The sequence below is a fragment of the Gopherus flavomarginatus genome, chromosome 8, assembly GCF_025201925.1.
Source record: "Gopherus flavomarginatus isolate rGopFla2 chromosome 8, rGopFla2.mat.asm, whole genome shotgun sequence".
NCBI classification, from domain to species: Eukaryota; Metazoa; Chordata; order Testudines; family Testudinidae; genus Gopherus; species Gopherus flavomarginatus.
In genome coordinates, this window is record NC_066624.1 from 92,982,275 (window position 1) to 92,998,269 (window position 15,995).

Genomic DNA, 15,995 nt, shown 5'->3' on the forward strand with positions numbered 1-15,995 from the left:
AATATACCACACAAACTTGAACTAGAAACTGATTGAGGGTAAACTATATAGGATGTGAACACTGAATTCCTAATCTGTCTATATCAGACATGTTACTATATGTTACTTAAGTTATAAAACCCAGAAGCTGCAAACGTGGGACTCATGCTGCACTCCTTAGACAAGATTCCCAGTGACATCAAGGGGATTGGGGTTGAGTGATGTTTTGGATCCTTATAGGAAAACTGTAGCTCTTCCTATTCTTGAAATAGAATCTGTGATTTGGGAGGGATTTGAAATGTGTTCCTCTGAATGCTGCTTGTTAAAGTGATCTACTTGATGCTATATACACACATACTACACTTCAAAGATTGAAAAATCATGTTTGTATACTAGTAGTAACGTGATGGAAGGGAAACAAACACTTTCCACAAAGCAAGGATATATGGCTTTTGTCTTATTTCCATGTGTAGTGGGGTCTATGTTTTCTAAAATATTAAAACTGTAACTTGGTTTATAAATATATGTTGGGCTTCTGATAATCATAAAGGGATTATAATCCCTAACAGGCCAATGTGGTTTTAGATTGTTTTTCTGTAGATGCCTGCTAAGAAGGTATCTTTCTAATCTCTGAGAGAATATAACCTGTGCTGTATTATGGTTTGTCTCACCTTCAGTTTTAGGGCTTTATTTTGCATCCTTAAAACAAGCAAATGCTGTAATGTATTGAAAATATCAAGTAGAATAAATTAAAGCCAACTGAGCCTAATCATTAGGTGTTAACTTTATAGCTAAAACTTCACTAGCTCTAGCCTTGTGACTGAAGTTACTTATAACATTACTTTCTGCAATCCACGTTAATCTGACTGGCTATTAAAAATCAGACTTTTAAAAGTTCATTTAAGGTGTCAATAGTATATACATGCTGACTCACTATGCAAGATATGGAAAATTTAATCTGCTGTCTTGCCCAGGACTCTTTGTAATGCATTGTCTGCAGTGTTCCTTAAAGCTATAGAGAAGACCTTTCTCTCACAATTTAGATTTTTGAAGTAAAAATGCAAACTCTAAGTGCTTTTGGTTTTGAATGAAAAGCAACTGCAAACTTTGTAAAGCATAGAGAGGATCTTGGATATGATGATGTAAATGTTAAACAACACTACTTGTTTTAACAGTGTGGTTTAGTTACTGTCATACCTCAGGCTCTGCTCTTTTAATCCACAAAATACTGCACTGATCTGATCTAACAACCCAAACAGCAATCATTAAAAAAGTAAGCATTTTTCCTGAGCAGTCTTCCATATACCAGGGCCAGACATGGTTCTACAACCTCTAACTGCAATACTGGTCTTTGTATTATTACTTCTAAAGTACCCTGCTGCCCACCCCCAACCCCTTCTCCTCATCCCACTACAGCAGTAGAATCACAGGGATCCCACTTAATTATAATTAATTAAAAAGTGAATGGTCATGAAACTAGACAAGGACTAGGTCTTTTTGGTAAAACCTGCCTTGGTAAACCACTGTCTATATTTCATACCTCACACCTGTATAATCTGAGTAGTTTGTTAAGGAGAGTTGAATTGAGTCAATATAGAACAAAAACTACTTCAGAAATTTAGCTTTTGAACACTAATGCTCTAAAGGGATGTTCCCTGTGTGATAATCTTTAAAAAGTGGTATTTTACTTAGAGACACTCGACAGACAGACACGATTGTCTGTTCTGGGACCAATGTTATTTGACCACTAACCGAAACCAATGTGTTATGGTTTAATAGATTATGCACTGAGATTTATAAAGAATGTAACCATAACTGATTAGTAATTTACTGTGAATTACCTGTATAGAATACACACTGAACTGGATTTCTGAGCAGCTGGTTCCCTATAAACTAATGCACCTCCCAAGGTTCAAGGGATAGAGCTGTTGAAACCCAGGACTTGTAAATGCAGGGAAATACTGTCCCCCTTTCCATTTGTGGCTCAAGGAATATGGACTTTTTCCTCTCTTGGTCTTACGAAGATACAAGAAACTAGCCTCTTCTAAAATTAGGATTCAAACCTTTTTCCTCCAGAAGGCCTCTAATGTGGTTTTCACAATCATATTTATAGTTTTAGATAAGCCTCAGTTGCTTTGACCTTTTACATTTTACGGTACCTAAGATACTCATATAATAGTTGATTCTATATATACTCCATATTCAGAGGTCCTGCTCAATGAAACTTTTGCATATGACGCACAAAAACCAAGTCCTTCAGTGCTATATAAACAAACCTAGTAATTCAATATACAAAAGTATACTTCAGTTAGAATGTAAATGTCCTATGAAGTTCCAGTCTTTAAATTTGGAAAGATAATTATAAACTTAACCACCATTAAAGATTAGCAGCTATATCACATGTCTGCTAAACCTCAAGCTGCTAGTCAAATTAATTGCCTGTAGCTTTAATAAAAAAACCTGAACCTTCCATTTTTCAAAACTACTTTTTTAAGGGCCTGATCCTAGATGTTACTCTGGACTGGTGGTAGATTGCTGCAGAACAGCCTTCAAGATTGAGGCCTAAAACCTATTTTAGAAAATGGAAGGCTGAGGTTTAAAAAAAAAAATACAGATTTTTTTCCTCTCCATATGAAATAAACACTCATGTATCACCAGTATCTTCCTACTTTTTAGGGCAGTGATATCTTGTCTGTTAAAAGGTAGCTGGTTTCTTGAAAAGCTTTTTTTTATATTTTCAAAATACAGAGTTAGAACTTATTTAGCAAATATATTGTTACTTCAAGCTGGCCTAACTGCTCTAAAGCAAAGAATTTCTTCTGACTTACTAATAAAGTTAAAGCACCATCAGACAGCTCGGGTCGGCAACCTTTCAGGAGTGGTGTGCCAAGTCTTCATTTATTCACTCTAATATAAGGTTTCATGTGCTAGTAATGCATTTGAACTTTTTTAGAAGGTCTCTTTCTATAAATCTATAATATATAACAACTATTGTTGTATGTAAAGTAAATAAGGTTTATAAAATGTTTAAGAAGTGTCATTTAAAGTTAAAACACAGAGCCCTCCGGACTGGTGGCCAGGACCCGGGCAGTGTGAGTGCCACTGAAAATCAGCTTGCGTGCCACCTTTGGCATGCATGCCAGAGGTTGCCTACCCCTGTGATAACTGTTTTACAGAGTGAACACTAAACCTCTTACCCACCACAAGAAGGTTACCATAAAAATAATGTCACTATACAAACAATAACCTAATACTGATTTTACAATTGATCCTTTCACTTAATGACAAATCTTCCACTCACTTCAATGGGAGTAAGATCACTATTCCTGCCCTTTATTTTTAAAAATAATCTTCTGGCACATTTCACTGACCAGACACTTGCATTTCAAACGCTGTGCTTAATACTAAATGTTACAGGAAAAAAAAGTTACAAAATAAAACAGCTGGTGCTGCCAACCTGGAGACGATCTGTGAATTTCAGAACCTGCATGTTTGGCCACGGTGGCCAGAACAAGCTGTACCGTCACCAAACTTTTGGATGCCACAAACAAACAGTTAAGTTGCTTCACATGCATTCACTGATACGATAAGGTAAGACAACCATGTTTGGAGAGATCTTGGCAAGAAAGACCAGGCAAGTTGATGACATGGCTCTAAATGCCAAACAGGTCCTCAAACTTTTTGGTGGCTAAATTCTGCTCTTGGATCTGTATACGTAATAAACCATGGGTGCATATGTCCAGACACCACAATCATCAGTGGAGACTGAATCTGGGACCTTCAACACTAGTATAAAGTGCACTTCTGTGCAGTGGGAATGCGTAGACCTTACACAGGACCTCTGCACTGGGGTAAATTTCATGCATCGTCTGCTTGTGCTAAAGGAGCTACTACAGTAACACCTCAGAGTTATGACCACCTCAGGAACGGAGGTTGTTCGGAACTCTGAAGAAAATGTTATGGTGGTTCTTTCAAAAGTTTACAACTGAACATTGACTTAATGCAGCTTTGAAACTTTATTATGCAGAAGAAAAATGCTGCTTTTAACCATCTTAATTTAAATGAAACAAGCACAAAGTTTCTGTACCTTGTCAAATCTTTTTTTAAAATGTTCCCTTGTTTTTTTCAGTAGTTTACATTTAACACAGTACTATACTGTATTTGCCTTTTTTGGGGGGTGGGGTGCGGTGGGGGTGGGGGACGGCTCTACTCCTGCCTGACTGCAGTTCCAAATGAGGTACGTGGTTGACCGGTTAGTTTGTAACTAGTGTTTGTAACTGAGGTTTTACTGTGTTAACTTTCAGTCAGTAGGCTACTATACTTGGGCAAGACACTAGAGGGAGAGATGATCACACAGAAAGGCAGTGTGTTATGCACATCAGGACCTTGCTGACAGACAGAATATGAGGATAGATTATAGTTCTTTAATTATTAAAGCACAGACTTTGTGAAGAGTTCATAGTACAGCACGCGTATAACACAACACAGTAAAACTGCAAGGGTCTGCTATAAGAATATGTATCAAAGTGTACTCAGTTAATTTGGCTCTGGAAAACCACCAGTTTAGAATACCATTGCCAAGAAGAGCAACATTTTTTTAAAAAGTGAAGGGTAACTACAAGTTTACAATATTTAATAATGAACAATACACATATGTTGGACACTGGCACCAGTTTAACATAGCAGCCTCTCTCATCTGGACACACAGACTCAAGGTTCCAGGTACTTGGAAATGGATACAGCCACTTTAGGCTAGATCCACAAAGGGACTTAGGTGCCTAGCTGCCCCTTTAGATGCTTAAGTCCACACTTAGGTGCCACTGAAATCCTCAAAACCCCTGCTCAGATGCTGCCTAACCCTGCACCCACCTAAGCTCCCCAGTAGATCTGCTACTGGGCCTGTGCAAGAGCACCGAAGGTAATACCACCAAGCTGCTCACTGCAAGTGAGGCATTCCCTGCCTCTCTTGCCTGTGGTGCCTGATCCAATAGGTATGTGCTGAGCACCTCTAACCCCCTTAAAGACAGCGTGGGGCAACGAGATCAGGACATTTTTTGGGGAGTGGGGGCAAAGCAATGTGTGTCCACCCCCACCAGGAATACATAATAGGCCAGTGGTTTGAGCATGCATCTGAGAGACAGGAGGCCTGTTTTCAAATCCCCACTTTGATGTGGAGCTGTGCCTTGAGCCTTGGTTTCCCACATTCCAGATGAGTGTCCCAACCACCTGAACATTAAAGGCTTTTATAAGTGAGATGCAGATCATCTTAGTCTTGTCCCTAGTAGGTAGCCGTCCACCTCAGAAAATCGCTATAGATTTCAGCATGGCTCCGTATGACTGGCAGGGTTTACTTAGGAAAGTAGGTTTTTAAGGTAGATGCATTGACAGAATATGGGGGCAAATTTGCACAGTTCCTGCCCTCTTCATATACCACTTTCTTTAACTCTAAAGTGAGTCAGCCCCCCCCATTTTTTTTTTTTTTAAGAATAAAATCCACCATTTGTATCAAACACAGATGGTGGAAGTGAATTTCTTTGGCAAAGGAAGGGAGTTATTGCAATTATTGACAGTGCTATGGCAGACTAGTAAAGCCACAGGTTTCATACACCATGCATAGCAAAGAAGTTAATGGTCAAGGAACACAATAAAAGGAAAATTCAAGACAGACAACAATAACTAATGCTTTCCCGAATGCAAACATTGAACATAGGCTGAAATAGCTTTGTTCAGGTATCAGACGAGAGTAAGTTCTGAGAATTAATCCTGGAATAAATACGAAGGTCAGTGCTACCCACAAAGCAATTCTGTGATCCAGTACTGGGTTTCTCAAATGCTTCCGGATTGTGGGAGAGCCCAGCCTTGCGGGAGGACTAGGATCACACAGATCCTGCTGCCATAACAGTGGGAGCAGGCTTAAAGAATAGTCCTGTGCAGGGCTCTAGACTGCAGCTCACTGCTAAGGCAACAGTATCTCATGGATCACCTACCTGCCTTCCCAATCACCACCCCACACCTTACCTGTGTCAGCTATGGTACTTGAATGTGTACATGTACAGTTAACAGCACAGTCAAATCCTTTTTCCTGGGCTCCTGATACAGGCCTAGCTACTTCACAGTAGGTGGAGTGATTCTAGCTGCATGCCTGTAGAGCTCTGGAGTTCCCTTCTGTGATCTGCTGGCTGAGCTAAAGGGAGCGTACAGGGCCTAATCTTGGTACCTGCTTTAAGAAATTCCCTTTAGCTCATGTGGTAGAGGCATAGAGAGGGGGGTTTTGGTAGCTGAAGGACCATCATCCCCACCTGTGTATGTATGGAAGACTTAACTGATAGATTCATTACAGCAAGATTGTAGCTATAGGCTGAAGGGATTCAGCTTTCTGCTGAAGTACTTGATTGAGATAGCTCCAGGGCTATATTCCCTGCTCATGCCTACTGGTTCCTCCTCTACATTTGTAGTGGTCCCTTAGTAGAGTAAACCTCACAGTCTCTCTTTCCCCTAAGCAGCTGTTTCCACAACCATTTGGGTTCTTTTCTGCAAGGAGGGGCCTGTCTGCCTCTTAAAGCAGATGGAAAGCGGAAGGTAAAGCTTCACGATGTGACCAGCAAGTGCTCCTTGGAGCCCACTTTGAGAATTCCTGCTCCAGCATTGTACACGGTTTCACACTTAAAAGGACCATCATGAAACCTCTGCAAAACATTCACATCATTTCAGAGTACTCTAACCTGGAAGAGCTTTAGAAATGAGATCAGTGCAATTTAACTGAAGCATGATCATTAATATTTCCTCTTACCACTTCAGTTTGATTGCAAGGTACAATTAAAAATCCGCTAAATTTGATTTTTTCCCTTAGTACAGCAGTTGGATCTTTTAATTAAATCTTTCACTTAAAGAATCAATTCCATGAAGGTCTCAAAACGACGTAAGAAGCCTGTGCCCACACTCTTCTTTCAGTTTTAGATTTTCTGGTTTTCATTAGTATGTATGACCTATTATTCACAAAGAGAATTCAAGGTTTCTGCTAAGACACTATCTAGTCTCTGTTACTGTTCTGTTTCCAGATCACTATATGATAAAGCAACCAGTAATGCCTAAAATTTCCAGATCTATACCAGATTTGGAAGGTTGCTGTCTATAATAAAATGTACATTATTCACAGATTCCAAATACAATTATTGTTGAAAATCAGAACTTAAAAGTTTTGTGGTTAGAGTTATGAGAACATTTCACCACTAAAGCATATTCCCAATAACTTACATGGCAATGATGGTGTACAGAGTTGAACCCTCAGCCTTGTAAATCTTGTTTTAGGTTTTTCTTCCTTGACAAATATTTTGAATTAAGCTTCAGTGTTACTGAAATTCCTTAGAATATCATAAAAAGTTCTGCCTTGCTTGAAAGCATCTTGAATTTTTTTCTCTACTTGTCTCTGAAAATTCTTTGCTAAAAAGCAGAAGAAAGTGTGAATGAATCAATGCTAGGCATTCTTCAACAATGAGAGAACTAGTTCCTTGGTGACTGAAGGCATCAGACCTCACAGTTTGCTGAGGGAGTTTATCAGTTGAATTGAATACAGTATGGCACAGGGGAAGGTAATGAAAATCATACACGGAATGGATTGTCATATGGATGCAGGGAACTCAATTATTTACCTAATTATGTAGTAGAAAGGGCATATTTAATTTTAAAAAATGAAGAGCGTGGCCAATTGTGGACTGGCAGATGCTAGTGTTTAACTTCTCTTTTTCCTTCATGTAAAACACAGACCAATAATTACAAATCTTTTTCAATCTATCACTGCAGATTAGATAAACAAGGATGCGAAGCACTGAAGAGTGCAGTTGTGAGGTTAGTTACATATATGAGTGAAAAGCAGTGTCATTCCTATCGCTCGCTTATGACTGCCTTACCCCTTCAGTGCCAATCTGAATACAGCTTCAGCTATTAGAAGGGAAAGTTAAGAAATAATCAGTATTTCAAAAAACCTTAGGCAGGAATTTTAAACCTTAGAAATAACTATAATATGACTCCACCCTTCCATTTCAAAGGAGGGGCAGGTCATGTGAGACAGGACAATGTGGGAAACTTAATTATTATAACTATCCAAAACATACTTGCCGTGTTGTTCTTTTTGTTCAGCAAAGAACAGATCAGATCTTTTCCATTCCTTTTACATACAATCCTAATGATAATTACTAGAACTTTCTACTACATTAAAATGCAAGAGTTTGTTTTAAGTTCACCAGAGAAGAAGGAGAGAGCTGTTATAAATTCACTGTTCTGTTTTGCTGCTATTCCTGAACTTCACTACCATAACTGTTATGTTATCAGGACATCCTCTATAAAATGATTGCAGAACTATACTCTTTGCACCAAAATGTGGTTCATCCAGGCGTTCCTTGATGAATCGAATAGCCTCTTCATTGCTGAAAGCATCCCACAGGCCATCAGATGCTAAGATCATGAACTCCGGCTGTAGTTTGTCCAGATCAAAGGTCAGAATATCTGGGTCAGGGATAACAACATTCAGATTTTTCAGTGGATAATCTCCTAGCGAGCGGGACATGGCCAGAATACCCTGAACACGCCAGGAGCCGTTAAAGCTTATGAAGCCACCTGCAATAAAACACAAACTCTGTTAAATTGCATTTCTCTGACTTACTGCTAGATTCACTGTAAAATCTGTGATATTCCCAGGTAGAAACATTACATATCTCAAAAAGTAGAAATGCCTGAAGTAAGATAAACATCAATACAATGCAGTGAAGAGTTAGATTGGGTCTACACGTGAGCCAGTGCTATTGAAATACCTGGAACATAACATCACAAACCTCCTTTCAAAATGAAGCACAGCTTTGTGTTTTTTACTCAACTGAGTCTGACAAACTGCTGTGAACAGAGGTCTCCCTTATTCCAGTGAGCCTTGTGTCAGTCCTTACACAATACACTGAAAGTGAATCTCTTGATTCTGGTTTTAATAAAGCTCTTCGTCTGCTTTTGTACAATTCACCAACAGGTTTCCCCTCATTTAGAAGGATGTATGAAGGAAATGGAACATTGAAAACACTCGCAGCAAGACCAAAATCTCACTCTAAGGCACATATACAAAAGCATTTATGGACACCTCCATCAAGTTGTCTTGGGTGAGCTGTAATGATAATAACCCAGAACACTCTTGTTCTGAAAATAATGCTTGCTACGAACAGCAGCACCATCCTCAAAGCTAAGCATAATTCATGATGAATGGAGGGGGAAGAGGGGCAAATTATGGTCACACCCAAGTCAACCACAAAATTCCCTTCTGACTTCAATGTGGTCAGGCTTTGGTCCTTAAACAATAAGATTTAAAAAGGCAGTTTGTGTGCTAGGTAACTGTATAATGCTCAAGCACAAGGCATCGAACTAACAGATCAAGATTTATTTATATTTTAATACACTTTTTGTTCTCTTTAAAATATGAGCATTAAAGTTATGGAAGTTCTTCATCCAAAAAAGAAAAATCAGTAAAATTGTCACTTTGTCTTCACTGTGGATGACATATGCATGAAAAATTCACATTTGATAAATGCAGTCATTTTTCATGATTTACAAATTGTCCAGATTTTTTTTTCTTTTTTACAAATTTGCGATTCAAAATTATATTTTTTGCCTTGCAAATAAATTGCAGCCTATTATTGCTTTCAAACTATTTACTGCAACTATATTATTCACAATTGATTATTTGGATTTGCGTGACAGGTCACATAAGTCACATGATTCCCCGTTCCCTAGCTGGATGACCTAATCTTTAAACTATTTCTGCTTCCACTTGAAACTGTATTTCAGTTAATGAGTAATTGATTCTTGGTTAAAACCCAAAACTAAATTTATGTGAACATCAGTTTGAGCAGAACATTTTTGCCTGAATGTTTGCAAAGTGAATAATGAGGGGCATGAAGGAAAATTCTATTCAGAAGTCTCAAATATTTGTGCATAATTCTCACTCCCTGCCCACCTCTATTGAAGACTTTTAAAATGGAGTCTCAATATTAAGATATGCACAGTTCCCAACAGTGGGAATTTCTAAGCCTGTATTTGAAATACCTTTTCAAACGTGCAGTCAACCAAACCCTGGGCAGTTGCTATATGCAATTGTACATTTCTGAGTGGCCTCTTGGAACGACATGTAGCCAGTGCACTTATTTGCCTTTGCAGAAGATCCAAAGGACAAACTGGCGGAAAAAACATGATTACAAGAGAGCAAATAGTCAGAATGTAGTCTTGTGTGTTTTGGGATGATAGGAAAAGGATAAATTTGCAATACATGACAGTTAATTTTAGAGCATGCCATACACCTGTAATTCAAGGAATGCATTGCCTGCATCTTTTATTATGCTTACAGAGAAGACATCTGATGCAACAGACTCATTTTATCTACTTATTCGAATTTTTACAGCCAGAACCAGGGGTGGCTCTAGGCATTTTGCCGCCTCAAGCATGGCAGGTAGGCTGCCTTCGGCGGCTTGCCTGTAGGAAGTCACCGTCCCGCGGATTCAGTGGCACGCCTGAGGGAGGTCTGCCAAAGCCATGGGACCAGTGGACCCTCCGCAGGCATACCGCTGGAGGCAGCCTGCCTGCTGCCCTCGCGGTGACCAGCAGAGCGCCCCACATGGCTTGCCACCCCAAGCACGCGCTTGGCGTGCTGGTGCCTGGAGCCGTCCTGGGCCAGAACTGATGGATACAAAATGATTGTTTTGCTGTCTTTGTAAGGCAATGACTGAAGTTTTTCTATGGCACATGTTGTATACCACAGGGCTAGATGAAAAAGTATTTTTTACTACTTTTAATGTTTTCTTTGTTCAATCATACAAACAAAATACTAAAAAATTCTCATTAAAACGAAATATTCTGCGTCTCTAACTATTACTGATGAGGAATAATCCCTATTTACAGAAAAAAGATTTGGCAACAATACAAAATTTTGCTTTTTAGACAGCAAAGGATTATAAAGTTCAAGGTGAATAACTTGCGTTTACATCAGTGACAGTCAGTTTGTGGCTCCAAAATTGCATGTGGCTCTTCACAACCCTAAATGGAATCCTTTCAAGGCAAGCATCTAATTTGATGCTTCACAGCCGACTCTACTTGGGTCTCTGAGCTTCCATCAACACAGCTACCAAAAATCCCCTATTCCAAACGAAAATCCCCTTCTGTCAGGCTGCAGTGGTTGTAGACTGCATTTATGCTACAGGGCTATACCACCATAGCTATGTCAGCATAGTCTCCATAGTGTAGACCTCTGGTTCTCAACTAAGGGTATGTGAACCCCTGGGGTACACAGAGGTCTTCCAGAAGGTACATCAACTCATCTAGATATTTGCCTAGTTTTACAACAGGCTACATAGAAAGCACTAGCGAAGTCAGTACAAACTAAAATTTCATACAGACAATGACTTGTTGATACTGCTCTACATTCTATAGACTCATTCTATAGACTGAAATGTAAGTACAGTATTTATATTCCAATTGATTTATTTTATAATTATAAGGTAAAAAGAAGAAAGTTAAGAATTTTTTTTAGTAACACTATGGTGTGACGCTTTTATGTTTTTATGTCTGATTTTGTAAGCAAGTATTTTTAAGTGAGGTGAAACTTGAGGGTGCGCAAGATAACTCAGATTCCTGAAAGGGATACAGTAGTCTGGAAAGGCTGACAGCCATTGGTGTAGACATATCCTAAGTTATGATCAAGTTCCTGTGACTTAAGCAACACATTAGTTCTAGTATCAGAGGGTAGCCGTGTTAGTCTGGATCTGTAAAAGCAGCAAAGAATCCTGTGGCACCTTATAGACTAACAGAGGTTTTGGAGCATGAGCTTTCGTGGGTGAATACCCACTTCCTCAGATGCATGTAATGGAAATATCCAGGGGCAGGTATATATATGTGTGCTAGCAAGCAAGCTAGAGATAACGAGGTCAGTTCAATCAGGGAGGATGAGGCCCTGTTCTAGCAGTTGAGGTGTGAAAACCAAGAGAGGAGAAACTGGTTCTGTAATTGGCAAGCCACAGTCTTGCCAATTACAGAACCAGTTTCTCCTCTCTTGGTTTTCACACCTCAACTGCTAGAACAGGGCCTCATCCTCCCTGATTGAACTGACCTCGTTATCTCTAGCTTGCTTGCTAGCACACATATATATACCTGCCCCTGGATATTTCCATTACATGCATCTGAGGAAGTGGGTATTCACCCACGAAAGCTCATGCTCCAAAACCTCTGTTAGTCTATAAGGTGCCACAGGATTCTTTGCTGCTTTTACATTAGTTCTAAACTATGTGGCAAAGACCCCAGTATTATGCGGTGTCTCACTCCCAAAACCCGTTTCTCCCCTCTCCTAGTCCAGTCAGTCTTGTGTTATTTACTTTGGTATTAGATTTAGTTTATTTTAGGCAGCCCCCAAAATTTGTACTTTCAAAGTGCTGCAAGGTTTGTTCTGACAATGAAGAGCAGCAGTGAAGGACCTGTCAGGAGAATATGGAGGTTTTGTTGTTAGGTAGGGAACACCAGGAGGGTTTAGCTCACAGGAAGCTGTGAGGTTGTTTTGAGAGCCAGCTGAGGGGTTTGGCATTGAGGAGAGGATTCTTTCCCTTCCGCTTTTGGCTGTGAATAGAGGCGTGTCTACAATGAGATGAGAGGGAGGGGGCTTGAATTCCTCATCCCTCACTCCAGCAACCCTTGACCCACCCCAGTCCTCTCCCACCGCACTATCTGCCACTACATACAAAAGTGACAGATCAGGTGATATTTGTCACCTCACTGTTAACATGCTGTTGAGATGTACAGGAAAGTTAACATTTTCTCTGAGCCATTGTTTCAGGCTATTGTTTGCAGACTAAGGCAGAGATTACTGCATCAGTTTATACCAGGTTCACATTCTGATGGTTGTCTTCTCCGCCCCAGGGCTAGGGACTTAACTTTCAAGTGAAATCTCATCCTGCAACACAATTATGCAGCTGCATAATTGTATTACATAGGGGGCCCCTGATTGTGATACTGCCTTCTAATGGAATGTGATGAGGAAAAATTGTAATTCAGCATCATGATGTGGTTATTTTGTGTCTTTCTGTAATTGCATTTGATAAGATTAACTGTCCACCTCTTCAAAGGTAATATCATGGTTTTAAATCTTTATAAATGTATTAGCATAAAAATCTTATGATCAGTTAATGGAAAAATGGAGCAAAATGGGGTGACAGATATATTATGGTATTGCTATAGACTTCATAATTACAATTTTAGCACCCTGTGTCTATGTTATATTTATTGTAAATATTAAAATCTCAAGGGTTGTTAAGCAATATGTAAAAGTATCTAGCAGTTGTATGGATTGATGTCTGCGTTGTTAATAGCACTGTCTACATTATAAAAGCAGAAGGTTATATTAATCATGATAATAAAAATGGGACAACACACAATAGAGAGGAAAACACATTAAGTTATTAGGCTAGCAAGAGTATTTTTTGTTGAGTGGCAGAGAGCTGGAACATTAATCTTTCTAATGAGACTTGTTCTTCTGGAGATAAGAAAAAAAAATCAAGAAGTTCAGTGTCCCTGTGTAGACAAGCCCTTAGAGACGATCTAGGCCAAAAACACAGGAACAGGGAATTATCAGAACAGACCTTTAGAGTTTTCAAGTTTATTAGAAAACTTGGCTAGCTCTTGCTTCTGCTCCGTTCTGGAGCGCTGCTCCAAGTAGTCTTGCCTAGCATCCAGAGAAAAAGGTATTGGTCTAATAACAACAATGATAATTATAATAAAATCTGAAAATGAAAGGAACTCCAACCAAAAGGAAATATGTCAGAAAAGCCTAAACTCTCGGCTGATCATGCTCAGAATAAGCACAGTGTGCTCCATTGAAATTCAAGATTGGGGATTAGAAAAGGAAGCCACAGTTTATGGAAACTGTTCTTTTATTGCAATACTTTGGTGGAGGACATGCTACACAGATGGGTTTGCCATTACGATCTTCTCAATATCCCCTTAAAAGCAGCAAAGAATCCTGTGGCACCTTATAGACTAACAGACGTTTTGGAGCATGAGATTTCGTCACATGCATCTGACGAAGTGGGTATTCACCCATGAAAGCTCATGCTCCAAAACGTCTGTTAGTCTATAAGGTGCCACAGGATTCTTTGCTGCTTTTACAGATCCAGACTAACACGGCTACCCCTCTGATACTCAATATCCCCTTATTGCTGCCAGATATTTGCCTTTTCTACTGCCATTACTGAGAGAGTGTCCTGCATTTAACATTAGGTATTACTACTGCTGCAACTGTACTTTGTGGATAAAGAGGACGTTGATATTAATTGGGTTCCCTAAAGGCCCACAGTCACAGCCAGTACTGAAAGAAAAGGCATCAGGAGAGAGGGCTGTATTGAAAACAGACCCTGTAGCCCCTGGGGGCACTATGAAACATGGTAAAAGACAAAACAAATTCATAACTAACATTCATCCTCATAAAATGAAAGGAATGGAGAATGCAGATGTCTGGTACACATTTAGAAAAACAGGAATGAGAAGGAACAATAATAAATACAGTGCTAATAGAATCCATTCTGAAATCCCATTTTGTGGTGGGAAATTTCTAGGGAATTTTTAAGAAGTGGGAAGAGAACGGTCTCAGGAGACTGCAAGCTCCACTCCCTGGTGATAACACTGAGCACTTATCACAGTTTTAATTCACAGATCTCTAAATGCTTTACAATGGGGATAAGCATTATCATCTCCATTTTACAGACAGAGAAACTAAGGCACAGCACAGAAGTGCTTGTGCTAAGGCCAAACATCAGTTCAGTGATAGCATTTTAGGAATGGAAGCCAGGTCTCCTGACTTCCAGTCTGCTGCTCTGTTAAATGTAATATTCTGCCTCCCAAGGCCACCATAACAAAGATGTGATTAGCTGCCTGTTTAAGATACAAGAGTTAAAGGTATGGTAATTTCCTGCATTATTCTTGAAACACCTTGCTGAATTGTGTTTAAGTATCCTTGGAGTCTATTGTATTAAATGAATGATTTATGTATTAGTGTCAGCCAAGTCTGTATGTAACTTCTGTAGGGTGAGGGGGAGAGGCAATGTGAACTCTGAGAAGTATTATGAACTTCAAAGGCCTGTACTGCATAATGTGCCAAACAAAAATGAACTTTTGGACAAAGCGGTGTCAAGAGGTTTGCCTGGGGAATCTCTAAGGGGAGGTGAATGCAAGTTCCCCACCTCCGTTTATGCAAAAGCCCAGCCTTTTGCACCTATGCCCTGAGAAGGAGACCAATGTCTACTGATCACCTGTTCCTAGAGTCTCAAGTTCAAAGGACCAGCTACATAAAGGAAAGACGGAGCTATTCATGGGGGTGCTAATTCTCAGCTGGGGCTGGTATGAATTTGTAGCCACAGAAAAACCTCTTAGCGTCTGAAGGACTGACTCCTACCAGAGCCCTTGTTGAAGTTGGGCTGATCTCTGGTAAGCTTATTAGCATATGGGTAGGTTATTTTTTGTTTTTAATGTTTTCTCTGTAATGCTTCCACCATAAGAATAAATGTGCTTGCTTAGGAAGAACTGTGTAGCTGCAGGCAATTACAGCTGTTCATAGCTTCCTGAAAGACAGCAAAGTGCACATGCTAGCCTGTTTAGGCAGTCTTGCTTACTTGGAGTATCATAGTGTAGGTAGGGAACTGTACAGTCTGGAAAAATTCCTGGTCAGGAGGGAGAGTTGTGGGTTTCCACCCAAGAGAAATGACAGCTGAGGAGCTAGGAGCCTACAGTGGGTGCCCTTGAGAATCCACGGTGGGTGAATACAGGTGCTATTGCCTTAAACTATGACAATGATAATCGCTAAATGATGGGTGTTGTCTAAGTGCAAAAATTCATCAGAATGAGGCTCTGAGGCTTATTTTTCTTTAAAAGACAAAGGGTTAAGGAAGATGGAAAAGGTAGATTTGAGCAGCACAAATGCTAGATACAGACAATGCTGTCATGGAGTCAAT

General features: G+C 39.6%; 1 protein-coding gene across 3 annotated transcripts in view; it reads right to left on the reverse strand.

Annotated features, from left to right (window-relative positions):
• Positions 1-3,976: 3,976 nt before the first annotated feature.
• The window catches only part of PPM1L (protein phosphatase, Mg2+/Mn2+ dependent 1L), a 176,731-nt gene continuing 164,712 nt past the window's right edge, over positions 3,977-15,995 (reverse strand). For all 3 annotated transcript variants that reach the window (XM_050966075.1, XM_050966073.1, XM_050966076.1), the window contains exon 4: positions 3,977-8,592. In XM_050966075.1, the coding sequence (XP_050822032.1) occupies positions 8,249-8,592 (344 nt within the window). In that variant the 3' untranslated portion in view covers positions 3,977-8,248. The remainder of the gene's footprint in view (positions 8,593-15,995) is intronic.